General features: G+C 53.5%; 2 protein-coding genes across 3 annotated transcripts; one reads left to right on the forward strand and one right to left on the reverse strand.

Annotated features, from left to right (window-relative positions):
- Positions 1 to 518: 518 nt before the first annotated feature.
- Positions 519 to 15,682, reverse strand: LRPAP1 (LDL receptor related protein associated protein 1). Its single transcript, XM_054986818.1, has 8 exons — positions 15,486 to 15,682; positions 13,322 to 13,466; positions 11,858 to 11,982; positions 11,349 to 11,469; positions 6,491 to 6,649; positions 3,482 to 3,564; positions 2,846 to 3,022; positions 519 to 774 (listed from the first exon to the last, which is right to left on the reverse strand). Exons 1-8 carry the CDS (start codon positions 15,654 to 15,656, stop codon positions 709 to 711), a joined length of 1,047 nt encoding a protein of 348 aa, XP_054842793.1. The 5' UTR covers positions 15,657 to 15,682; the 3' UTR covers positions 519 to 708.
- A 1,245-nt stretch (positions 15,683 to 16,927) lies between these two features.
- Positions 16,928 to 21,606, forward strand: LOC129334610 (killer cell lectin-like receptor subfamily F member 1). 2 transcript variants are annotated; one of them, XM_054986820.1, is made up of 5 exons: positions 16,928 to 17,903; positions 18,314 to 18,480; positions 19,316 to 19,404; positions 19,603 to 19,736; positions 21,070 to 21,144. In XM_054986820.1, the coding sequence occupies exons 1-4, from the start codon at positions 17,831 to 17,833 to the stop codon at positions 19,697 to 19,699; spliced, it is 426 nt and encodes a 141-aa protein (XP_054842795.1). In that variant the 5' UTR covers positions 16,928 to 17,830; the 3' UTR covers positions 19,700 to 19,736; positions 21,070 to 21,144. The 2 variants fall into 2 exon arrangements, with proteins under 2 accessions (XP_054842795.1, XP_054842794.1); XM_054986819.1 differs by lacking the exon at positions 19,603 to 19,736 and having other exon boundaries at positions 21,070 to 21,606.
- The last annotated feature ends 4,114 nt before the right edge of the window (positions 21,607 to 25,720 follow it).

The following is a 25,720-nucleotide window of genomic DNA, read 5'->3' on the forward strand; positions in this document are numbered from 1 at the left end:
CACCGAGCAGCACTTCAGCTCACCAGATTTCCCAAGGAGTCAAACGACCCCCACCCCACCCCGGGAGAAAGGCAGCCAGGAGCAGGAGGGGAGGCAGCCACAATCCGAGCTCCATGCAAAACCCGACCCGCTTCCAAGCACTGCTGCTAACCTCAGCGGAGGAGGAAAGGGGGAGGATTCGGGCGTTTCGGCCAGGCAGCCTCTACTGGTCCCTTTCGCCTGCAGCACCACACTTGCCATTAAGGTCATATCAGAAAATGTCACAGAAGAGAGGCGCTCTGCCTGCTCACAGCTCCTACTCTAGGCTTCACAGCTTGACACTGGACAAGGTATTGTGTGGTCCATTTCCAAACAAAAGGACAACACAACACACTGGACTAGCAGCTTAGAAATCCAACCCCCAACCCCCCCAAAACAAACAAACACACTTTCCAACAACTGGGCCCTCGGAGTGCCCTTTTTTTTAAGGGCTTCTCATTTCAAAGGCTTGTGTTTTATGCAGAAGTTAGACTACAGAATATAGTGAGAAATTTATTGGACCCTTTTCACTCTAACAGTAAGGATCAAGAACGTGATTAACACACATACTTGGAAAAAACACCTCCAGGCGAGAGTCGAGCAGCACCAGAATGTCCAGCAGTTCCACAGAGCGTGAATTCAAAGTGGCCCTTCAGCCCACGTGCAGGCGGCCCACTTTGGCAAAGGGTTTCATAGTTCGTTGTGCTGGAGACCCCTGGAGATTCGGCTGGACAAGTCCTGCAGGTGCTTCTTGACCTGAGGGTGAGAAAGACCACAGCAGCTGGGAGGGGCTCCACAACTCGGGCACGGCTGCCCTCCCCCAGCCAGAACAGGACGGCTCCGGACCACGAGGTTAAGCCTGGCAGCAGCAGTGCCAGCCGGGCGGGGCGTGGGGGGGAAGCCTGGCAGCGGCAAGGGCGGGCCTCCCTGCCGTGCTTCACCAAAAGGGACCTGAGAGGGGAAGGGCTGGCCAGCAAGGGGCACCGGGGGGCGGCCACGGCGCTTGCAGCCCCAAGGCTAGAACATAAAAAGGACCCTGCAGGCTCAGACAGGAGCTCCGTCTAGCCCAGCCAGGGATGGGGCACAGGGGCCAAGGCCCTCCCCTGACGCTGCCTCCCGGCACTGGGGTGCAGAGGTCGACTGCCTCCGGATGCAGAGGCTCCCTCTAGCCACCCACGGCTAGTGGCCACCGATAAACCTCCCTTCCATGAGCCTGTCTAACCCCCTTTAAAGCCGTCTACGCCTGGGACCAAAACTACGTTTGCAGGCAGTGAACTCCACACATTTTAATAACTTGTTGAGTAAAGCCGCATTTCCTATAGTCTGTCCTGTAGCTATTGCCCGTCAATATCAATTGGTGCCCCCATGCCCTAGCATTACGGGGGGGGGGGAGGGGAGAAAGCCTCTCTCTATCCACTTTCCCCACCCCCACGCATAACGGTACAAATCTTTACCACACTCTCCCCACCAGTCATCTTTTTTTCCACCTGAAAAGCCGCACAGTCTTTAGCCTTTGCACACAGAAAAGGTGTTCTAATCCCGTGAACATTTTGATTGCCTTCCCTTCTACTTTCTCCAGCTCTACAATATCCCTTCTGAGACCGCAGGGCATTATACCATACAAGGGCCATGACCGTAGTTCTGAAGAGCTCGATCCCAGCACCAGCCAGCTCGGAAGGAGAAACAGAAGCATTCTTTATTTGGGGCATTTTCACCTCACCCTTGCTCTAAGGAGCTCAGAGTAGGAAACGTGGTTCTTGTCTTCCCCATTTTATCCTCACTGCGATCCTGTGAGGTTGGTGTAGTGGTTAAGAGCGGCAGAACTCTAATCTGGAGAGCCGGGTTTGACTCCCCACTCCTCCGCTTGAAGCCAGCTGGGTGACCTTGGCTCAGTCACAGCTCTCTCAGAGCTCTCTCAGCCCCACCCACCTCACAGGGTGATTGTCGTGGGGATAACAACAACACGCCATTCCTAGAACTGGCCATTTCCTAGCCACATTTCTTGTTAGAAGAAAGCCCAGCCTTCGGTCAGCAGCCACTCTGCTCCCTGGGCCCCGGGCTGTGTCTGCTGACACAAGGAGGGCAGGGGGATTCTGATGTCTGATTCCAGCGATCGCCTTTCTCAGGGATCTCCTGCAAGGCTCGGCCTACTTGCCTCCCACGCTCCTTAAGGAAAGGGTTAAGAGCTGGAACGGGCGTTCTGCTCCTTGGTTTCCTCGGCCGTTCAGTCCTGGCCTGGGTGTTCTGTTAACTCTTTGGAACCTCAGGGGCCCGACCTATCCTTGCCTGGAGAGGGAACTTCCTCTCTCCCCCTCTCTCAAGGTCCCGGAACGCTGCGCCCGAGACACTGATGGGCAGCAGGTTCATAATGAACGTTTTCTGAACCTCTCGGGGAACTGCCTGCCACGGCCTGCAAGGAGGCTCCGAATGCTTAAAAGAAGACTGGTGGTATTCGTGGAGGGAAGGTCTGTTTACAGCGATGAGCTGCCGTGGGCCTTTGGGGGCACTTGCTCAGTCTCTGCGGGCCACTGGTCCGATCCGGCAGTCTGGTCCGTGTTCCCATGAAAAGTGGGTGCAGGGGAGCTGGAGAACAGTGAATGCCAAGTGGGGGCTGGCAGAACTGCTGTGAAGTTTCTGTCTGGGGAGCAACTCTTTGGATGCTGGAACCGTGCCCCCCTGGGACCCGTCCAGCCTGCCTGTGCATGCGCTCGCTGTCTCCATCCTGCACACTCTCAGACAAGCAGGGGACCGCCAAGGCACCACAGGAGGCATTTTCCCCCCAAAGGAAACCAGCCAAGCAGAGGGGAGCACGAAAGACCCCACTCACCTTGTACCCCAGTTCCTTGGTCTTCTCTTCCAGCAGAGCGTATTTCTCCTTGTTTCGGCTCAGGTGCTCCTTGTCGCCAATCCCCTCCACGTGCTTCAGCTTCTCATGGGAAATCTCAAGCTGTTTCTGGTAATGATGGTGCTTCTCCACTTTTGCTTCAAAGTGTTTCAGCTCTTCCTAGGAGAGGAAATCAAGAACCACTGCAGGGCCAAGCAGCGTGGCTGTCTCCGTCCTGCACATTCTCAGACAAGCCATTCTCCTGTCAAGGCTGCCCTTTCTTCTGGCCTGCGGTGCATCCTTGCACCTTCCGCAGGCTGGGACTCCCAAACGCCCCGAAAGCGAGAGAGCCCAGGGGCGCTCGGCAAAGAGGGTGCTATTCAGACTTGAGCTTGGAGGGGACGTGGGTGAAGACCATTCAGGGTCCTGAGAAGGCTGCTGATCCCAAGGGAGTCCATTCCTGACCAGCCAAGGCCAGCCCCTTGTCCTGGCAGCTTACAGCAGCCAATAAGGACTCCTTGGCCCGCCAGCTGCTGGGCCTCCTTCGCACATGGCAGGAGCGGGGAGAGAGGGCGCTGAAGTGCCATCTGCCACCACTCCCAGTCCTGGCAGGCTAAGTATTGATTCCACTCAACTTACCCGAAGAGATTCAAGTTCTTGCTCCGTAAAATTGGCTAGTTTTGCCATATCCCACAAGTCAATCACTCTGGGCTCTTCAAATTCTGCAGGGACAAAGAAGAGGCACTTCCATTGCTAAAAAGTAAGTATTTATTTACTACACTTACACCCCTGCCTTTCTCACCAATGGTGACCCCAAGCAGCTCAGACCATTCCCCCCTTCTCTGCTGTATCCATAAAACAATCCTGTGAGGTAGGTTACGCTGAGCGTGTGCGACGTGCCCAAAGCCACCCAGCGAGCTTCCACGGCAAACCACTACACCACACTGGCTCTCCTATCTGGGACAGGGCTAAAGGGATCCAGTTTTATTCCAGAAATGCATGCATTGCCTTTCCACCATAATAGCCTTTAAGGGTGTTGACTGATAAGCTTGGTGGGGAGGGGGTTTTATCTCAAGCCCCAGAGGATGCTGACCCAGAAAACACCCAAGCCCACTGGGATTCCCTTGCAATACATTCTGCAAATAAAACTGCTCGCATCCGCCACAATTTCAACACCACACTTAGACTGGCTCGGTATCCGGATGCCACTGGTGCGCAGTCCGGTCTTAGCTGCATGGATGACTTTCAGGTGGGGAGGCCTGATGAAATCGACAACGTGCTTCGAAGCGCAGGCCGTTTCCCCACGCTCGACAGTCTCGCGTGAAGAGCTGCTAGACTAAGTTCAGGAGGCGATAAATGCCCTCCCTGCAGGACAGCGTAGTTCCGACCACTTTGAAAGAGGCGGTTCTGCGCCCCTCCCCCCCGAAGAAGACAGCCCTGGACCCAAATGACCCGACAACGACCGCCCAGGGGCTGATATTCCATTCCTGGGCAAGGTGCTCGAGCGTATGGGCGCTGCACGGCTTCAGGCCGTCCTGGAGGGACACATTACCAAGACCTATTTCAAACCGGACTCAGGCCTGGCTTTGGAACAGAAATGACCTTGGCAGCCCTGACTGATGACCTTCCCTGAGAGAGGGAGGGGGGGGCGTCCCTGTCGATCCTCCTAGGCCTCTCAGAGGTTTTCGATACCAGTGACTATGGCATCCTTCTGAGAGGCCGGCTGGGCTGGGAGCTGGGGACACCCTGCTTCAGTCCTTCTGCTCTTGCTTGACCAACTGAGGCCAGAAGGTGGCGCCAGAGGACTGCTGCGCCGCCCTGGGGCATCAAGGCTGTGGAGACCAGCAGGCCTTCATCTTATCTCCCACCCGTGCTATTAAACATCTACATGAAACTGCTGGGAGGGGTCATCCAGGGATGTGGAGAGAGGCGCCACCATCCAACATACGGGTGGCACTCAGCTCTCTTTCTCCTTCACAGCTAAGCCAGGTGGGTCTGTGGAGGTCCTGTATGCCTGGAAATGGTATCGGGATGGTCGACGGCCAGTAAACTGAAGCTCAATTCAGACAGCAGTGCGGCAGTGTTGGTCAGTGGAGAATCTGCTCAGGGACTGCGGACCCAGCCTGTCCTGGAGGGAGTGCACTCCCCATGAAGGAGTGGCTTGGTGTTTGTGGGTGCCACCGGACCCAGCCTACAGCTGGAGGCTCTGGTCTCCTCCGTGGCACATACAGCCTTTTTATCCAGGTGTGGCTGATATGGCCATTTCTCAAAAAGTGTGACCTGGCCATGGTGACCCAAGCCCTGACGACGCCCAGGCTTGACTACTGTAATGCGCTGTGTGGGGGGCTGCCTTTGAACAGTGTTTGGAATCTTTAATTTGTTCAAAATGTGGTGGGGCCAGGCCACTGCCAGGTTCTTTACAGGGACCATACCACCCTATGTAAATGGCTGGGCTGGGGTATATGAAGGACCGTCTCTTCCCATACTATCCACCTCACCAGTTCAGATCTGCCTCTCAAGCCCTGCTCTGGGCCCGCCATCAGAGATGAGGCAGGCGCTGAACACAGTCGGGGCATTTTCTGTGCTGGCCCCTCACCCTTGGAACACCCACCCCCTTGAGACTTGCCTGCTGCCTATTTTGCTTTCTCTCAAGCCAAATCACATTGTTTAAACCAAGCTTTTAATTAGGGGTTTTATTTTATCCTCTTTTTAATGGTCTGCTTCTGTTTTACGGGTAGTTTTTATGCTGCTGACATCTTTTCTTAACGGCTTGTGGAAGCTGCCTCAAGCAGGACTTCGAAGAAGCAGCACAGACATATTCCAAATAAATAACTAGAACAACTGAAAAAAACACTGAACACATCCTCAGACAACTGAGCTTGAGACAGATACGCGCAAGACAGCAAACAGCAGATCAAGCCCCTGAACCTGAGAGGAGGGGGGAGGCCTGGCCAGCGGGAGGGGGATCCCCTGGTGTCGAGAAGGGCCCAGCAGGGACGCGTGGAGAGGAAGTGTGTCCTCCACGCACCACCAGGCAAGCAAAGGCCTGCTCCCAGGGGCCCTGCAGCGGGTCTCAGCTGAGGGTGATTCATGTCTTTGGTCTGGTTTTAATACATGTGCACAAACCTTTCCGTTGTGCAGCCAGAGGAAAGGCTGGTTGCACAACGAAGAAGCCAGAGCAACATCCCCCTGCCAGAAGGCTTGAAACGGCCCCCTGCGACGATTGGCGATGGCTGGCCTCGTCCAGCCTACCTCAGATAAATACACCCCTCGGGTAAGAGGAGAGGAGAGGCCCCTTCCCCTCCCTGAGCTTCGACTCAGTACCAGGGTGCCAGTCCAAGTGGCAGCGCAGGCAGCGCAGGCACCTCTGCCCACTTTGGAGGTCTACCTGGGTCACTGCACCCCTTCCCTGCCTGGCACACGTGAGAGCCTGCAGCCCTGCCACGCAGCCAACTGCCCACCTCCCACACACCGCCCATCTCCACAGAAGACAGCCGGGACTGGACTGGGTGCAGCCTCTGGAATGTGGACGTCTTGGTTCCCGCCCACGTGCCCAGGGTCACAGCGGACCACAGACGTCTAAAGGGTAAAGGTGAGGAGGACAGCTGCAGGAGGTGGCCCCAGGCACCCAAGAGAGGAAAGCCGTACCGCTGGTGGCGTCGTAGCCCTGGTGACTGACGTGGCGCAGCCGCTCAAAGCCCTGGTTGATGCTCTGGAGCTTCTCCTTCAGCTCTCGGTGCTTCTGATGCAACAGGTCCTCCTTGAGCGCCTCCTCTTCCATGGGGCTGATCACATTCTTTGAGATATCTGTGACCAAAGAGTGTCAGCCAGTGAATGCAACGCTGGAAATGTATGCGGGTCTGAGAGCCACATAAGCTTAGCCTTAGTACCACTCGATTCCTTAACTCCCTACAGGCACCTGAAGACATGTCTGCAAAAGATCCCCCAGGGAAAATGACAAACACTTACTTTACTTGTTCACTTTTAAAAATCTATGCCCTACCTTTCTCCCCAGTTGGGACCCAAAGTGACTTGTATCATTCTCCCCTCCTCCACTTTATCTCCACAACAACCCTGTGAGGCAGGTTACTGAGGGTGTGTGACTGGCCCACGGGCACCCAACACGCATCCGTGGCAGAGGGAGGGCTGAGCCTGGTACTCCCAGAGCCTAGGCCCACACTCCGGCCACTAGTCGATGCTGGCCGACAGGCTTCGTTTATCAGGCTTACTGACCTGTGCTTACAAGCAGTGATCGGGGGCCTGAGAAATGTCTCCCTAGCCTCAGGGGATCTTCCAGGGAGGCGGCAGCTCCCTGAAGCCCTCAACACAGCGAGCAGTAGCAGAAAAGGGAGCTACTTAGAGAGGGGCTGGACACTGGACAGCCAGCACTGCGAGGCCTTTGCAGGAGTTTCTGGGGCCGCCTGTCCGTAAGATGATCCCATGATAGCCAGAAAGGGGTTCGACACGAGCAGCTGCAGCGCCCACTTTGTGAGGAGAGCCAAAAGGGTTTATAGGGATGTATCCAAACACGAGAAATTAGGCACAAAGATAACGGGTGCAGAAAACTTTTCTACTGCAACAGGGATGCCTGTGGAGCATAGACCGCCATGTCCAGCGTTCAGGACTCTCACCGTGTTTTATTATTACTGCAGCATTTGATTTTTAACTGTGTGCCGCCTTGAGGGCCGAGGGGCACCGAATGAGCCACAGGACAGAGTGGTGATGTCACCAACGAAGAAAAATCAAACAAGAGCAGACATGTTGGATTCGAAACTGACCACCTGGTGCTCACGTGTGGAGAACAAGCCACCCGCACCCCTTTCCGAGGGAGGGTCTGCAGAAGGCGGCGGGCCTAACAATACCCAGAAGCAGGGGCCTGCCCCTTCCCTGGGGGGTGTAATGGGCTCCCTGCCTGCCTGCGCCTTAACCACGCTTCCGCCAGCTCAAAGGAGAGACGGCTCTGTTCTCCTGGGCAGCTTCCTGCAATGAGCGAGGTCTGTCCAACAGGACCTGCTCTCCGAACAATCCGTTTATCAGGACATTTCGTTATAGAGGGTTCTTTACTGCTTTGCCTCTTTCTCATCAAAGCACACAGAAACCTGTCTAGAGTTTATTATTTCCTTTTACTGAAATATACCCTAGTTTTGGTTGTTGTGGGTTTTCCGGGCTGTATTGCCGTGGTCTTGGCATTGTAGTTCCTGACGTTTCGCCAGCAGCTGTGGCTGGCATCTTCAGAGGTGTAGCACCAAAAGATGCCAGCCACAGCTGCTGGCGAAACAGGAACTACAATGCCAAGACCACGGCAATACAGCCCGGAAAACCCACAACAACCATTGTTCTCCAGCCGTGAAAGCCTTCGACAATACATTATACCCTAGTTTTTTAATGAAGCAAGTTATCAAAATATGTATGACTAGTAACAAAGCCCGTTGTTGGGGGTAGGTGAGAAATACAACAGGCTCTAGAAAGGTCAGGGCAGGCAGCCCAGGCACTGCCACCTCTGCTGCACCCCGATTTGGTCAGGGGAGGAAGCCAAGTCTACCCTGCCAGCAGAGCCATGACAGGTAGACCTGGTCTACTGGACCAGCCAAGGAAGGGGAGGTAGACCTGGTCTCTGAGGGATTAAAGGCAAGGTCTACCAGTGGGCAAAGGGATGGGAGACTTGGGCTCCATTCACAGACGTGGGGTTGGGGGAGGGGAGCAGGCAGTGTGCAGCAGGGCCCCCGCTGCACCTTCCAGCCCGCTCAGAGCAGCCCCATTCGTAAGCATGAAGGATCTTTGTATCATATGTGGTGGACTTGTGAGGTAGTCAGGCAGTACTGGGGGGAAATAATAAGAGTAATAAGTGAGATTTTACAGTTTCAAGTTAATAAGAACCCAGAACTCCTGCTACTGAACTTGGGAATGGAAGATATTCCAGCACAACATAGGACATTGCTTTTTTACATGACAGCAGCGGCTAGACTTTTGTATGCGCAAAAGTGGAAAGTACAAGAAGTGCCAACTATCGAGGACTGGATTCACAAATTGCTGTACATGGCGGAGATGGATAAACTGACAAGAAAACTAAGAGACCTTGATCCAGGACAGTTTAACACAGATTGGGAGAAGCTGAAACAATATTTGGTGAAAAAATGGGAGGTGGGAGGAGAACTGTGGCAGTTTGAGAATTATTGAAGAAAAACAAAAGAAGAGAGAAGTGACTATACCGGGGGGAGGAGAGTTAAAGAAGAATTACTAAGCAATTATTCTATTTGATTATTCTATACAGTATTAAGTAATAGTTATTATGTGATATATAAGAATAGAAATTAATTAATTAATTATGTTGCTGGCAGATAGGGGTGTAATTGAGAATTAATAGAATTAAAATTCATGAATACAAGAAGGGGGGGAATGAGAAGTAGCATATAGAATATAGGTTAAATTGATTGACTTATGCTGAAGGTATTTTTGGTTATAGCGATATTTAGAAATGTGTAGAATATGAGTCAAATTGATTGACTTTATGTTATAAAGATAAGAGATATAAGAGGAAGTAAAGAGTAACATATAGAGTATAAGTTAAATTGGTTGACTTATAAATGTATTCATCACTTATGAGCACTCAAGTTATGTATAGGGAGGGATAAATTGTTTGTCCCATATTGATGACATTAGAATGAATAAGTTAGAGTACAGGATATTGAGAATATTACCAGTATTATTACTATTGAATAATATGCCAGGAATGTATTAGTTAGTTGATAAGTGAAGGGAAACTGACTTAGTACTGTGTTATAATAGACTAGCTTAGAAGAGTGTGAAAGTATATGTTTAATTGACAAAATAAGTTGAAATGAGTAGGGGAAGAATAGACAAAGGGTTGGAAAACTGTTGGAAGTCAACAAACGGGGGGGGGGAAAGGGAGGGGGTTAGAACTGGAATATTAAAGTAATTTGATTGTTATAAATAACGAAATATTTCTAATTCCAATAAAAATTTTTATAAAAAAAAAAAGAGCAGCCCCATTCGTGGCTGTCCTGGGCGGGTTGCATGGCAGCGGGGGGGGGGGCACTGCTGCGCTGGCCAGCCCGCCCGGAGCAGCCCTGTTCACAGCCGCCCCAGGAAGCAGGCAACTGGGTGCTGCGGCGCCTGGCAGCCCGCCCAGAGTGGTCCCATCCAAGGCCACCCCAGGCGGGCTGGAGGCGTGGGTTGGGCAGTGGGGGGGGGGAGCAGGCAGCGGGGCATGCTGCTGCACCAGCCTCTGACGGCGACTTGCCCCTAATGCTGTAGGGGCGCTCAAGAGCACACCTGCGCAGGGGAATCAAGGTGACTCATCTCGAATACGCTTTCTCAATTATGTAGTAAGATTATTAATACCACTCCTACAAAAACAGAACACAGAAAGGCAATAAGAATTAAATTTGCTATCATTTCCTAATAAACTCTAAGTTTAAAACAAAGTTTCTATGAAATGCACTGCAATGCAAAGATGAATTTCTCACCTAAATCCTCATGAGATTTCTTCCAATCAGAACTCTAACATACTATCTGAATTTGCATGTTTTATAGGTTATTTTATGCAAATATAAGATCTTTTCACATGATAGCGTAAACAAACTATAATTGGTTTAATGCTTCATTGAATATTCATAATTTCTATTATATAACCTTCTAATTAGCCAAAAAGTGACATTATAGTCAACTTGCAAAACAATATAAATCTGTAAGAAATGACAGAGAGTATTAAGTTGGTAGATCACTATCGGTTTATGAATCTAGATAGAGAATCTAGACAGAGTCCACTTTTTTTAATTAGCTGTCAAAAGATGAAAGCACGCCTGTTTTGGTTACCTAACATTCTGAAAAAACACACAGACCCTTCATGCAAAGTGCAAAAGTTCACGCAGAATACCAGTGAATTACTCTGCATTGCCTAGTATGGCTTATTGCCACGTGCTTTTATCTCTATCACTGCAACAGGGGCTTTCTCAAACACACACCCAGCCGAATCGCACGTGCTTTGCAGACTTCACAGGATGCCTGTGCATTCTGCACTCTGGAACCCCCCTGGCTCCGGCCTGCTTGCAGGATGTAGCCGGTAATGCTGCAGCCTGGGGTCTGTAATCCAGTCGAGCTCATCTCAGAGCCTCTTTGAATAAGCAAATGAAACCAAGCCCGAAGGCGATTAGAAACTCCTCCTCCTCAGCAGCAGCGAAGGGCTGGTGCTGAGGAGCAGCTGAGCTGGAGGCACTGCCTGCTTCCTCCTGCTGGAGTGTGTGTGCCTGTGTGGACAACGCTGGCACCATGTTTTCCAAACAGCAGGGCACACGCATGCACACACACTCTATTCCCTGAGGCGACTGCTCACTCAGGAAGAAAATTCTACCACGTCATTGCCCGTGGGATTCAGTTTCAAACAGGAGAACCACGGCCCGAACCTCTGAGGAGTGAAACGCTGCCTGCCTGCCACACTGCCTTCCTGCCTGCCACACTGCCTTCCACAGCCCTCGAGCATAGGTACCTTCTGTGCGACTCACGGTCTCAAGCAACAGATGGTAGTCGTGGACCTTCTCGCTGTGGTGCTTGAACTCCCTCCACAGCTTCTCCAGCTCCTCATCCGAGAACTTCTCCGAGGTTTTGGCCTGGAAAGAAGCCCCACAGGTTGGAAGTAACAGCCCCCACTGGCTTCCATACTTGGCTTTATAGGGGAGCAGAATGCGTTGTGCCTTTTGGAAGACACTGACCAGAACAAGAGGAGCGCCAGGTTCACCTGAACACTCAAAAGTCAAATTCCACATGCCTTGTTAGGACTGTCCACCAGGCACGTTTATGCCTTAGGTGGGGGAGGGGGGGAGGACTGTGAAAGGAAACGTTTCTTCCCAGCCTGTGCAGAATACAGGAAAGGGCTGCCACTGGCATAGCTGGAGTTTGCAAAAGAAGGAACTTAAAACGGCAGCGAGGCTCACGAAAGGAAAACAGCAGGCAGGCTCTGTTGACGGGGGCTCTGCTCTCCCCAGGACTCGCACCCACCTTGCTCCACAGCTTCTCCAGCCTGGGGTCATCAAGCACCTCGTTTTCTAGGCCATCCTTGATGTAGTTCGTGGCCCCGAGCTGTGCATCCTTCTTTCCGTCCATTCCGTACTTGGCCATAATGACTGCAGGGGGAGAGTAAGTCACAGAAAGGTATATACCACGACTGACAATTCCACCTGCAAAACTTTTCTTCAAAGGTCCTCCAGGCCTGTACAGCAGGGGAAGGCAGAAGATAGACAGAAGCCCATCTGCAAGCTACCGGTCTGTTCCCAGCAGTCTGCTTCATGCTTGGTGGTGGACAGTGGAAGTTCTAACAAAAAAAGCCACGTTAATGCCCCACCCCCACCCCCGTCCACACAAAAGCAGCTTGGGGGGGGGCAGGGAGAAGAAGAGTCAGACTGTGACTGGAAACATCAGTTGCTGCTCTGCTTGTCTCAAACAAGCCTCTGCCACGTCAGTTTAGGGTGAAAGGCAGATAAAGACTGCAAGCTCACCTTTCCCCAGGCAAGACTGCAAGCACACCTTTCCCCAGTTGTTTTGCCAGCTTCTTGGCATGGAGTAAGGGTCACTGGATGTGTGTCTGAGGTGAGGTATTTGTGAATTTCCTGCACTGTGCAGGGGGTTGGACGAGATGACCCCAGAGGTTCCTTCCAACCATATGATTCTATGAAGACTCCTGGAGAGCCTGTTGAAGGTCTTTTCTCCCAAAGACGCACACCATGGCAGTCAACAGCTGTGACTGACAAGGTTTTTCACGCCTAGGAACTCTGTTGCGGATGGTGAATGTGGCTCTCAGCAGGCGGTTTCGAAAGGCTGGAGGGGGGGCGCAGTGAGAGAGAGAGGAGGCGGGGCAGTGAGAGAGAGAGACGGAGAGCGCGCGCGCGCGCCGGGAGTGAAATGTCTGGATTGAGCAAAACGACGCAACCTACAGGGAGGGCAGGTGGGGCTGTCCGGAAAGGAAGATATCACTGATAAGATTAGAAAGGCTTAGGTTTATTTTTGTGCCTTCTACAGAACTGACTAATCTGTTTTTCACATACCGGGGTGAAAACTGAGAAAAGGGATGGGACATTCTGAATTCTTACATTCTTAAAATAAAATGTGTTCAAATTCAATTTATTTTATAAATATCGTGCCCTCAGCCATTCTTCACTTCAGATTACTGGTTCTGGGGGGTGCTGCTCACTCTAGTTGCTCTCCGCTACCCAAAAAGGGTGGGGGGTGGGGGTGGGTTAAATGAGTCAGGGCCCAGAGTGTTTGTGGTGGCGCTGTAGCTGGTCGGTACTGTGAGGGCGGCTGCAACAAAGAGACAGCACCTCTGGCTGGGAGGGCAAGAGAAGACCCCGAAGGAAACAGAGGAGGGGCCTGGAAGGCTGTCAGGAAGTGGGAAGGGCGGCAGAAGCTCAGCACCACAACACACCAGCACAAGTGCTGGGAATCTGTGCAAAGCGCCGTCTTTACCGTGCAGGTTCCGCCTCAGCTTGGCCTCCTTCTCCCCGTCTTCATCCAGGCCTTCGGCCTTCAGCTTCTTCCAGCTCAGCTCGTCCTTCTCTTGGAGCTTTAGGTCGCTGTGCAGCTCGGCCAGTTTCACAGCGGAGAGATGGAGCTGCTGAGGAAAAAACCCCACGTGAGCCGCTCTGGGGAGTGAACTGCACCCCAGCACCTCAGTCCCTGCCTCAGAGAAAGCCTGTCATAGGAACGGAGGAGCCACCCGGGAGCAAGGAGCTCCTCTGCAGCTGGGCTGGCTGCAGGCAGCCCCACACCTCAGAAGGCACCTGCACGGCATCTCGCAAGGCGGCTGTTGCTCTGATCCGGACACAGCAGCTGCAGCAGAAGGCAGCAGCTGGCACCCCTCGCCCACAGGCATCTCGGGGGGGGGGGGGTGAGAGAGTTTTCTGGGGCTTTATTGTATATGCATTAAATTGTAATGTTTTAAAATTGAGATTTGCAAGCCACCTTGAGCCACGAGGAAAAACAGGATATATTTTATTAAATAAGCAAACCAACGTCCAGAGTGGCAGAGTAGTTAAATCCACAGTTGCCAAAAATTTACTGGGTGACCCTCTTTCTTTCAGCCCAACCCACCTCACAGCTCATGGTGGGAGGAGAGGGGGGAGCAGAGGGGGCCCAGGACTGGCTCCTAAACAGATGGAAGCGAAATGCCCTCCTCACTTCCAGCAACAGGTTCCACTTCTCTCCCAGCCCTCTGGGATTAACATGGCAACCAATGAGGTTTCTGCTACGTGTTTGTTCAACAGCACAGGCGGCTTCCTCCAGCTCAGCAATCAATTCCTGATTCTGGTTGTGTGCAGCTTCTGAACAGGAGACAAAAGGCCAGCTGACCAAGAGCTGCGCAAGGGCCCAGCTACAGCTTCCAAGCGCTGCAGAAACTCAGTGGCCCCTCCCTGGTGGCCGCATGTCCCACACATGGGTGCTATCAAGGCTGCCTGTCCAAAACAAAGAAGGTCTTCCAAACAAAACGTGGGGCTTGGGCTGCCCCACACGGACAGGCAACATGGCTCAGAGAGTGAGAGAAAATCAGACAAAGCCTTACTTTCCCGTCTAGTTATGTACTTTGCAGCCAGGAGGCGAAGAGGGCGGGCGGGCTTACAGGACTGAAGGAGAACTAGCCCACCTTCGCTTGCTGGTGGCGCCCCAAAACGGGCCTCTCCCACCTTGCGAAAGGGGGTTCACCCAGGATTCTTCTTCAATGCTTTGAGAAGTGGGTGTGACCAAAGGCCTGCTGGAGCACGGGAGAGGGAGGCTGGGGAGCCGGCTCTGCCTCCAACACCACGCAGGATGGGGCAGGTGGGCACACAGCGAACAGCCTCCGGCCCACCCACGTTCCTGCCCTCAGAAGGGCGCTGATGGAGGGGGGGGGGCTCTTTGCCTGGCCAGCCGCCACCCTCTCTGTCTTGGCCCAGACTTCTGCTCTCATGCAGGCCTCCCTGCCTGCTGGCCATGCGGATCGGGGCTGCTTTGGCCTGGGGGCAGCACCAGATCCACCTCTGCCGACACCTCCCCAGGGCCCCCAGCTTCAAAGTCCAGCCGCCAACCAGGTCAGCGATGAACATAAGTGAGTTAATGTTAACATCTCCATGACTTAAACTTTAACGTCTGGTCATGTTAAAAGGTAACTTGGACAACAACATGATCGCGGTACTGGAGGGGGCAGTGGGCAGAGCCGGGCCCCGCTGCAGCTCCGGCCGTGGCAAGGGGAGAAACCCCTCCAGGAGCGCCCCGAAGGCTGCGGCGCAGGCCAGGCGGCGGCAAGCTCGGTCGCCAACCTCCAGGCGGGGCCGGGAGTCGTCCCCCCCCCCGGCCCTGCTTTCCCCCGCCGACCGGGGAGCGGGAGGCTTTCCCGGGAAGGCCCCGGCAGAGCCCGACGGCGAAGGGCTACCGGACTGCCCAGGCCCGCTCCTGCGCATCCCCGAACCTCCAGGGACTCCCGAGCCGCAGTCGGCAGGAGCCGCGCAGTGCCGAGGGCGCTCGCGCAAGACACGTGTCAGACGCAGGAGAGAGGGGAAGAGGAAGCGCCTCTCTGTGCCCGCCCCCCGGCCCCTGCCGGCCCAGGCGCGACTCGGAGTCGGGCGGCGCCAGGGGGACTCCCCGCCACGGGGCCTACCCGGTTGGCCTTCTGCCAGAGCTGCTGCAGCTTGACCAGGCGGAACTCGGCGGGCGCGGCCGGGTCGGCCTCGTTGGCCTCGCGCGAGTAGCGGCCCGCCCCGGCGGCGGCAGCGGCGGCGCTCAGCGCCAGGAGCGCCCAGAGCGGCTGCGGCAGGCGCGACGCCCCCATCGCGCTCCTCTCCTGGCGAGGGACTACGGCGCCCGGCGTGCCCCGCGGGCAGCCAGGCGCCACGCTCCTCCCACTGCGCTCGGGATTGGCTGGCCGTCGCTCGAGCGACAGACCCCGCCCCGGCGCCCCAAACCCTCTTCTGGATTGGACAGCGCTCCTTCGCGGGGCACCGCCCGTCCCTCGTCCCCATTGGCTTCCGCCGCGGTCCCTCCGGGAGGGCACCGGCGCAGCCAGGGCCTCTTTCTCGTCGCCTAGGCAACCAGGCGCGGCCCAGAAGGGACTGAACCATGGGGTGGGGGGGTGCGCGCCTTGCCCTGAAGCTCCCGAGCTCCCTCCGCAGGGCCCTCCCGGCAGAGCCTTCGGGGGACGAAGGGGGCATGAAGGAGCCTGCGGAACGGCCCGGCGGGATCAGGGGGCAGCCCGAGCAGGAGCCGCAGCCAGGGGCGGCCTTCGGGGCCAGCGGGGGGGGGGGCGCATAATAATGGAAGAATCCCGCCGGAGGCGCGTCGCTCGCCCTGTGCCCGCTGGACCCGCCGGGGCGGCCGCGCAGCGTCTCCGGAGCAGGCGGGGCACGGGGGGGGGGGAAAGCACGGGGGGGGGGGGGAAAGCGCCTCCGGGGAGGCCCCTCGGGCGGGGCGGCGGGGCGGGAGGCCCCCGGCAGTGCGGGCAACCCTGGAAGCGCCTTGTTCCCCCCCCCCCGCGGCCCCCTCCCCCTCAGGCGTTCGCGGGCAAGTCAGTCCCGCGCGGCTGCTGAGCGAGACCCGGGTTGCAGCCGCGGAGGCGCCGGTGCCCGAGCAAGGCGGGCCGCGGGTTGTCCAGCGTGCGGCGGTCCGGCTGAGCAGCCCGACGGCGGTGCCGGTGGCGTCCCGCTCCGCTCCGCGCGTCTCGGGTTTCTCCCCCCCCCCCTCCCCGCCCCCCGCCCCGGGGCTCCTCCCCCTCCCCCTCGGAATCTTCCTTCGGGCGCCTTCGAGGAGGCTTCCGGCTCTCGGGGGCGCTCGGGTGGGCCATGGACGAGGAGGAGGAGGAGGACGAGCTTTCGGCTCCTGCGGCGCGGGGTCGGCCAGAGTCCTCGCGGGCCGCGGCCCCTGCTGGGCCTCCTGGAGCTCGCGGCAGAAGGCCCGCAGCCAAGCGGGGGAGGGGGGCATGCTGGGCCCCGGGGCTGGGCCTCAGCACCCTGGACTCCTGCGGCCCACCCGCCGACCTGCCCTCTGGGGAGCGATCTCCCCCGGCTCTGTCTTCTGCAACTACCTGGTTTGTGTAGAGAGGGGAAACGGACAGCGCCTTCCGCTCGGTCTCTCTAAACTACGCTTGCAGCCAATATTGAGTCTCCCTGCACTGGAGCGTCCCCTGTAGAGAGAGACTCTCCGCCCCAGCTGGACTGTGCGGATGACAAGAACACTGACCTTGTTCACGGCTCTCAGTGGGGCTCTCATCTGTCCACAAGAGCGGCATCGGAGCGCAGCTGTTCTTATAGGGAGCTGCTGCAGCAGAGTGGTTAAGGGGGCTGATTCCGCACACATTGGATAATGCACTTTCAGTGCACTTTATCAATCAGTTGAGGTGGATTTTTTGTTCCGCACACACAAAAAATCCGCTCACATACGAGAACTGCCCGCCGGCCCGGACCCGCCTGCAGCAGCCGAGCGAGGCAGGGCAGGGGGACCCTCCGCAGGACCCCCGACGAGCCGCCGCTTTCTCTTGCAGGGCCCGCCCGGCGGCGAAGGGGGCGCGTCCCGCTGCTGGCCCTGCTGGGCTCCTGCCTCTTCCTGGGGGCCACCTGCCTGGCACTCGGCGTCGGATGTAAGTCCCCAGCCCTGGGTGAACCGAATAGCCCGCCCTAACCGATCGGCTCGAGGCGAGTTGCCTTGTGCTGCTTCTCGAGAGCAGAGAGCCTGCCGGTACTGTACCCCCTCCCCCGTCGGGGCCTTCACTCCTCTGCAGACGGGCAGGTCTCCGGGGAGCTGCAGCGGGCATCCCAGAGGCACGTGGCGGAGAGCGGCGCCCTGGGGCAGAGAATCGGCAGCCGGGAGGAGGAGCTGGAGCGGTCCTTGGGGCAGCTCGACCAGGCCCGGGCCGAGCTCAGCACCACCCGGCTGGCCCTCTGGGAGAGTTGGCGGGCGGGCAACGGCACTCAGCGGCAGCTGGAGCAGGAGCGGAGGTGGGCCCGGAGCAACATGACTGTCCTGCAGCGGGACAAGGAGGAGGCCACCCGGCAGCTGGTGGAGGCCACATCATGCCAGCGGATTGGTAAGCCTGTTGGTAGTTAAGCTTGGCCAGGTGGCAACTGGCCCAGCTCCCTCAACTTAGAAGGTCTTGCCTTTCCACCAAGTCCCTCCGCTGATCCAGAAACTGGTGCGGGCAGTAAAACGGAGAGCAGGCCTCCTACCCCCTTGGGCCTTGTGTTTTGGCTGCCTGTAGGGCACCAGTGGCAGAGGTGGAAATGTCTCTGGATCTTGCTCTGTCGCCCCTCATTGGTCCGATTTGCCTCTGTCCGAGCATGATGCTTAAGCACGATGCTGTCGTAGCTGTCATGTCACACTTGGAGTTTGTGAGCTGTCCCCAAAGGCAGCCCGACATAAAGCACATGGCAATCACAGCCGTTCCGGATCAGAAAGCATCTAGGACCCCACCCCTTCTTGTGCCTTGTCCTTCCCCAGGCTGCTGTCCCAACGGATGGACGCTCTTCCGATGGAAGTGCTTGTGGGTGTCAAATGAATGGAAGGCTTGGGAAGACAGCAAGCGGGACTGTGAAAGGCAATCCTCTCAGCTGCTGATTTTAAAGCCCTGGGATGCTGGCACCTTGGGGGACGCTGCAGGGATAACGGTGAGAAGGAACGCCATTTCCATTTGCAGAAAAGGGGGTGCTGAGCATGACGTAGCCCTTCATGCCTTCTGCCTCCCTGGTCCCAAGATCCAAGATAAGAGAGCTTCTTTCATGTGCCCTGGGAATTTATAGACACCCCCCCCGCAGGAGTCTATCACACCCCCTTGGGATTGTTCTGACATTCCTGCCTTGAGAGGAGAAAACCGTCTCGCCATTTGAGGTGGGGGCCCAGTTGCATCACCCAGGGATGGAACGGTACTGGAAGCGTTCGGACTGGACCTCGTTGGCCAGGAAAGGGGAGCCCAACAGAGGCAGAGGAATGTCTGCACTGGACTCTTTCTCTCCTGTGCGCTACATTTCTATACACGGGGAGTTTTCCCAGCACAAAGCAGCACTACGTCCTTTGCCCGCTCCCCACCCACAACGTGAAGGAGAAACTGCTGGGCTTTGAGGGCACCTTGGGAAGGGCTCCCACTCACACATGGAGGTGGAAAATGGATCAGTAGTCAGGGAGGAGTCGCTGGAGAGGCAGGCAGAGTGGGTGGAAACCCACGCTCAGCAACCAGTTTTATTTCTTTATGTCCCTTCCTGAGTACCCACTGAATGGCCAGAAAGGTGGGTGAGTCCCGGGAGACCCCCCACCCCCCGCATTGTCACCTTCTCTTATCAGAAGCATTGAAGCCAGAGTGCGCTCACTAATGGGTACATGGGAGGGTGGTGCCGCCTCCTCTCACAGGTGGCAGGAACACCCTGAGCATTGCCACAGGTGCTCTGTGCTGAGAACGTCCCAGGGCAGCAGCGTTCACCCAGATCATTGTTTTGTTTTGGGTCCTAGAGTCTTCTGCAGTCCAATGAATTCTGGATTGGGCTCAAGGGAACATATAACTGGTTTTGGTATTGGGTCGACGGCTCCCTCTATGCAGGGTAAGTATAGGAGACAAGGGGCATCCCCCCCCATGAATGAGATGCTTTCTGATTGGGTGAAACAGCCCAATTGCTCCCCTCCTTAAGGGGCAAAAATGGAAGCTGTAGTTCTGACCCCCCCCCACCAAGGACAGTATCATTCAATAAGCAGCCCAAACAAGACCCCTGTGTACCCATTCTCCTGTGCCTGCTCTGCAGAAAGGAAACAAGAGAGACAAGCACCCCTTGCCAAGTGTGGAGAACACACAGATTGCCCTGGAGTCCAAATAGCCCTCCTTCCAACAGCTACCCATGATGGAGTGGCATGCTTCCAGTGCCCCCATAAGAAGCACGTGAGTCAAGGAGTGTGAGTCAATGTGGTCCCAGCCTCATGAAGTCATGGCCACATACATGCATGCCAGAAATGAAGTTTCTGCTCCTGGAAGGAGGACCATGACGCATCTCTGTGGCCACCTTGTAGAGAAACACACCAGGGACCCCTGCTGTGATGTGGTTTTCCTCCAGGCCATGGAAAGCTTCTCCTGCCCATTTCCACACATTAGGTCTCAGTTAAAGGGGCAGGGCATTTTTCACCAGGCCCCTTGCCTATCCTGTATCAGATGCCAGCAGTGGCCTGGGGGACTGTGCCACCTGGAGACCTTTCCCCACCCTCCCTTCAAAGAGGCACCTGTGCAGGTGTAAGACCTGCTCTTCAGCCTGCTCCCCATGTGACCCACATGCCAAAGACAGTGGAGGTTAGCCATCAGCAGGGGCAGGACCTGAACCAGGCAAGCAGGCACACAGCTGAAGAGCCAGCCACACCTGTATTGACCAGTGTCAGTCCTTGGCAGTCAGGTCCCTCAAGGCCTCCACAGTTAACACGCAGGTGTTCCAGTTGAAGTAGCTTTATGGAGATCCATTCAGTACAGGTGTTCATCCGAAGGTGGCAATTGGCAGAAGTGACAATTCAAATCATGGTATCACTAGTTATAGGAAAGTTTCCCGCCCTCCAAAGTCCGTTGACAATTGGGTGCGAAACTCCACAGAGGTCGCATGGGAACAAATTAGTTTAGGCTACATGAAGTACACAGGGAAACATCTCAGTTCCTGGAAAGATACAGCAGGAGCTGCTGGCAGGGAGCTCCAAGGTCGCTTGCTGTAAAAACAAAAGTTCATATTTCTGCTAGATAACCGAGAGGCCCCTTTGGGTCTCTTTCCCTTAACATAACAATTAAGACACCCTTAAATGGGTTACACAGAATACAGTAAAACCTCTTGGCAATGATGAATGTTCAATATAAAACTTCAAAAGCAAAATTCAAACATGGCATGTGCAACTTCAAACATGGCATGGATGCTGGCATACATGACAACCAGCCCCAGGGACACTGGCAGTGAGTCAGACCAAGGGGGGGTGGGAGGCAGCTCTCACATTCCAGCAAGGCTTCAAGCTCAGTGCCCAGTCCCAGGCAGAATTGTCCAAAGAGAAAATGATGCCAGTCAAAGAGCTGTCTGCTGAGCAGCTTTAAAAGGTGCAGGTGAGAATGGAGAGACAGTGGGGTGTAGTGGTTAGAGGGCCAGACTAGGAGCTGGGAGACCCCCTCCCCTCACCATGGAAGCTTACTGGGTGTACTTGCCTCCCCCCCCCCCGCCCCAATTTTAATGAAGTTTTTGCTTTCTTTTCAGCACTCAGAAACCTGAAGGTGATGGTGAATGTTTAAAAATTAGCCAAAGAACTACAAAACGAGAGCGCTGTTCCATGCATCTGAGATATGTTTGTGAGAAGGCAGCCTCTTCCTGGCCAATAGACTGAAAGGCATGAGGTGCCCATGTAAGTCCAAAGGCCAGAAGCAAAAGTCCGCTTTTGAATGACCAGAGAGGGCTTCTCTTAGCACCGCAGTCCCCTCGGGCTTCATAACACAGTCCCAGGTGATGACTGGGGCTGGGGGGGCACCTGAAGCAGCCAGAACTGAAGCAGGGCTGAGAACACACACAGAGCCCTGCTGGACTGGATCTGCATTCCAGAGGCCAAGCAGTTGCCCTGGAGGGCCAACACGCGGGGCATGGAGGCTAAGGCCCTTCCTTCATGTGGCCTCCGAGCACCGAGTGGCATAATTTGCTGCCTCTGTAAGCAGACCAGGCTTGCCGTTTGCCTGTCCACAGTGGCAGCTTGTTATTTTCATTGCATTTTGCTCTGTGCCTTGAGCGTGGTTCCTGCCCTGCAAACACTATTCTGAATTTAATAAACAACATACATTAAAGCCTGGTGTATGACGTTGCTGGCCACATGTGTGCAAATTCGCCCAGAATGAACCCGGAGACTGGGAAGTCTCAACACACTAAAGGTCTCGACCCTCCAGAGGGCTGCTAGGGGGGGGGTCTCGTGTGGCTGTGCACCAGCGCTTGGGAACAGCTGCTGGGGGCTGAACCTTAGACGCTCGGCCTGAATGCTTGAAGGGAGCATCTTCCTTACACATGTTATTAAAGCGACAGTAAAAAAATACGCAGCAAGAGTAAATGTTTGCAGCAAAATGGAAGGCAGAGGAATGTCTAGATTTGAAGGAACGGAAGGATAAATTGAATGAGTAGGGTGACGATAGCAACATTGACGTCTTTTATATACAATAGACTGATTTCAGAATTTCAAGAAAAACTTTTTTTTTATAATATAGCTGAAAATCAAGATTAAAATTAAATTAAAGCAGAGAATGACACAAACAAATACTTGGGCAATGCATATTAATAGAAATGACAATAGATGGGAAAGATAGAATAAAGGTACTTAAATAGAAGAGAAATATTAAAAAGTAAATTTAAGCAAATTATATAATGTATGATTTTATTATAAAATATTATAGATTATGGATTTTATGTTTGTAAAAGGAGGGAAGGTAGCATGGCATAGCCCTCTTTTACTGGAATTGGTCTCCTTGAGGGCAGGGGGAATTAGCAAACAAGGACAAGGCTTAGCAAGAGGCGGTAACAAGCGAGATCCCCACCAATTTTTACGGGGGCCCTTCCCAGAAGAAACTGATGAAACAGGTATGGTTCTAAGTCAAAGACTGTCTTATTAAAGGGAAAAGCAAACACACAGCCGTAGATTCACAGGCATGCAAGGTTCCTAAAAAAAGCAGCAAGAGGTTGGAGTAAATTGTAGGGTCGAGTGATAATGACCTATCAGAAGTCTGCAGAGGAAGAGGGCTCAAACGGCCACCGTTCTCTGCCAGAAGAGGCACAGAGGGTACAGAGCCCGAATTCAGGTAGGTGTGCACTGCACTGGACAATTTGGCTGGGGTAGAGCCAGTATTCTTATAAGGTGAAATGGAACCTGAAGCTGGAGAGTGCTTTCAGCCAGTAAGACAAAAGACCTTAAAGGTCATCTTCTGGGATGGACAAAAGGTTTGATTACCCTGATTGATGCCGCCGGGTCATCACCAAAGAGGTACCTTGCCTGCTCACAGTGCCTAACAAAGAAACTATAACTTTAACTGAGCATCTTCAGGGTCAGAGATTGAATCTGGAATTTTGATTAAATGTTCCCAGGAAGAAGCTAAACTTATCAGAGCTGATTGATGGTCCTTGATTGAGGGACAAGATCTTAGCTGGGGTTGCATTTAATGGGAAGAAAGGAGATTGGAATATCCAAGAGGAGATGATAGGATTAAACCCTCAAGTGCCTTTTTTGTCAAAGAACTGCTTTGCTTGGAGGCATGGAAGGCAGGAGACGACGCTCAATTGCTCGGCATTCCATTTGCATGGTACGTGCATTCCAGCCTCCCGGGCAGGAGCTGACAGTGTTCTGCCCTGCTGGATGGTTTGGCTTATTGCAGCATGAAGCGCATAATATTCAGAGGTTTATGATTTCAACGGCAGAGGCTAGACGGACTGCTCACACTGATCTTGTCAGATCTCAGAAGCTAAGCAGGGTCAGTACTTGGATGGGAGACAACCAAGAAAGATACTGCAGAGGAAGGCATTGGCAAAGTACCTCTGCTTCTCACTTGCCTTGAAAGCTCCAGCAGAGGTTGCCATAAGTCAGTTGTGACTTGATGGCACTTTACACACATTTGAAAAATAAAAAAATGAACAATGGGTCTGAATTCCACAAGTCATTGTACAAGACCAGGCTTTCTACATTCAGAGAGGGGAAAAGCTCTCTCCAACCCCACAAGAAGGGGGTGGGGAGAATGGCAACTCTCTCTGCAATTTGGGATTGACTAGGAGCACTCTGTGCTCCTCCCTTGCAAGGATCTGATTGGATGAGAGAAATGACATTGTCCAGGAAATCAGTAGAATCAAAGGGAAACTTGAGTTTATGCTGTGTGGCTGGTAAGTGCTGGAACGGGGGGGGGGGGGTGCTGATTTTTTTCAGGGAGGGAGTATTGTGATCCCCAAGCAGTGTGAATTAGTGAACACCCCTAGTAGGATCCACTCCAATGATTCCTCCTGGGTGGCTAAACGGCTGCCAGTTCAGTTCCCTGCTGCCCCCCGCACCCAGGGATGGTGGTCTCACAGGCTGCCTTCCGCTCAGACTGAACCACACTGGAAACTTGGGGGGGGGGCTGGGTTGTCAGGGCTCTTCCCAGACCACAGAAGGGTGCGTTTGTACTGAACATTGACAAAGGCACATTCAAAACTCCTCACCTTCTAAAAATAAAATAAAATATTTTTCTAATGGACATACTCAAAACACGGGATGCATACTAAATGAAACTCCTTCCTAAAATTTCACATTATTCAACACTCATAATGCAAGATTGGTTCCCCCCAGGCAAAACAAAAAGCATAGTTAAATTTTAGAGATGAATAAACTTAACAAGATTGATAGACATTTAATCAAAACTAAAGATCTTAACGAGAGCAGAACTGGAAATAAAATAATCACAGAGCATTCCTTCGTTTACTTATCTACAAATCTCCCATATGACATTACAAACACACTTAACAGATACACTGAAGGACCCCAAGACAGAACTTGAAAAAATACTAGGCCATCCAGAATACAAACAAAAGAGGACTCATTTCAAACATTTATAATATCTTATTACACACAGGAACAGGGCTTTTTTTTCTGGGAAAAGAGGTGGTGGAACTCGGTGGGTTGCCCTTGGAGAAAATGGTCACATGGCCGGTGGCCCCGCCCCCTGAGCTCCAGACAGAGGGGAGTTTAGATTGCCCTCTATCTGGAGATCAAGGGGCGGGGCCACCGGCCATGTGACCATTTTCAAGAGGTTCCAGAACGCTGTTCCACCATGTTCCAGCTGAAAAAAAGCCCTGCACAGGAAACAAAAAATCAGGCTTTTCTTTTAAGACTGCGAACTCACAATAACACCAGAACAATGGACAACAATTTGGACATCAAAACTCTTCAATTCACCAGTAATTAATACAAGACTACAGACCTTTAAAATTATAACTCATTGGTAATACACCCCCAAAAGACTAGGGCCATTTTCACACGCACCCAGAAGATTGCGCGAAACTCACAGCATGGTGTCTTCCTTGTTGGAATAGGCGACTCAGCCTGCCTTTGGACACTGGGGGGCGCTGCATGTCTCTTTGAATGTAATGTATAAGTCTAGCAATCTGCCACTCTCTTGTCTAAGGTGGGAATGCCTACTGACTCCTCCTCTCTTGCCTCTGTGCCTCTTGGGAGATTTCATACCTTCCCTCATGGTCTTGCAAAAAGAGAAAGGATGTGAAGCCACCACGCTCCTCATGGAGCCCTTCTCTTTGTCCACAGACCCGCACCTACAGCCTCGCTGCCTAGTTTCAGGCCGTGGTATTAGACTAGAAATGTAACTCTTTATAGATAGGATCTTTCCCTTGTTATTACCAGAAGATATTGCTATGGAGAAATCTGCTACAATAAACTGTAAGTTCTATCTTTCTATGAATTTTGTCTGAGGATTAATTAACGCACATTTGTGAGGGTTTAAACGCTTCTGACTAAATTACTCTGCTATGATACTCTGCTAAGTTACTAAACTAAATATATAATACCATAATCTTCTAACATTCCTAGCGTGATTTCCTGGCACAATCCCCTTTAACGGCGCAATGACATCAGAAATCGTGCCATTAAACAGGATTGTGTTGGGAAATCATGCTAGGAAGACGCTTCATGCAGTAAGTTTTGCGCAATCTTCCAGAGGCTTTGGGTGTGTGAAAATGCCCAACCTGTAGTAACATTCAAATATTCTCCACTTGGCTGGAGAGAATGCAGGGAAGTTACTACATATGCCCACTGTTTGTGGAAGTGCAGCAAGATAGCTGTTTTCTGGAAGGAAGTTTTGAATTATGTATCTCAAATAACTAACTAACCAACAGGGAAGAA

The sequence above is a fragment of the Eublepharis macularius genome, chromosome 8 (assembly GCF_028583425.1).
Source record: "Eublepharis macularius isolate TG4126 chromosome 8, MPM_Emac_v1.0, whole genome shotgun sequence".
NCBI classification, from domain to species: Eukaryota; Metazoa; Chordata; class Lepidosauria; order Squamata; family Eublepharidae; genus Eublepharis; species Eublepharis macularius.

Coding starts and splice junctions, on each gene's coding strand:
- LRPAP1 (XM_054986818.1), bottom strand. CDS start 15,656: ATGGGGGCGTCGCGCCTGCCGCAGCCGCTCTGGGCGCTCCTGGCGCTG. Junction 11,983..13,321: donor GCTGAGGCGGAACCTGCACG/GTAAAGACGGCG, acceptor CTCCCCCTGCAG/TCATTATGGCCAAGTACGGA. Junction 11,470..11,857: donor TGGAGAAGCTGTGGAGCAAG/GTGGGTGCGAGT, acceptor GCTTCTTTCCAG/GCCAAAACCTCGGAGAAGTT.
- LOC129334610 (XM_054986819.1), top strand. CDS start 17,831: ATGACTGTCCTGCAGCGGGACAAGGAGGAGGCCACCCGGCAGCTGGTG. Junction 18,481..19,315: donor GGGACGCTGCAGGGATAACG/GTGAGAAGGAAC, acceptor TTTGGGTCCTAG/AGTCTTCTGCAGTCCAATGA. Junction 19,405..21,069: donor GACGGCTCCCTCTATGCAGG/GTAAGTATAGGA, acceptor CTTTCTTTTCAG/CACTCAGAAACCTGAAGGTG.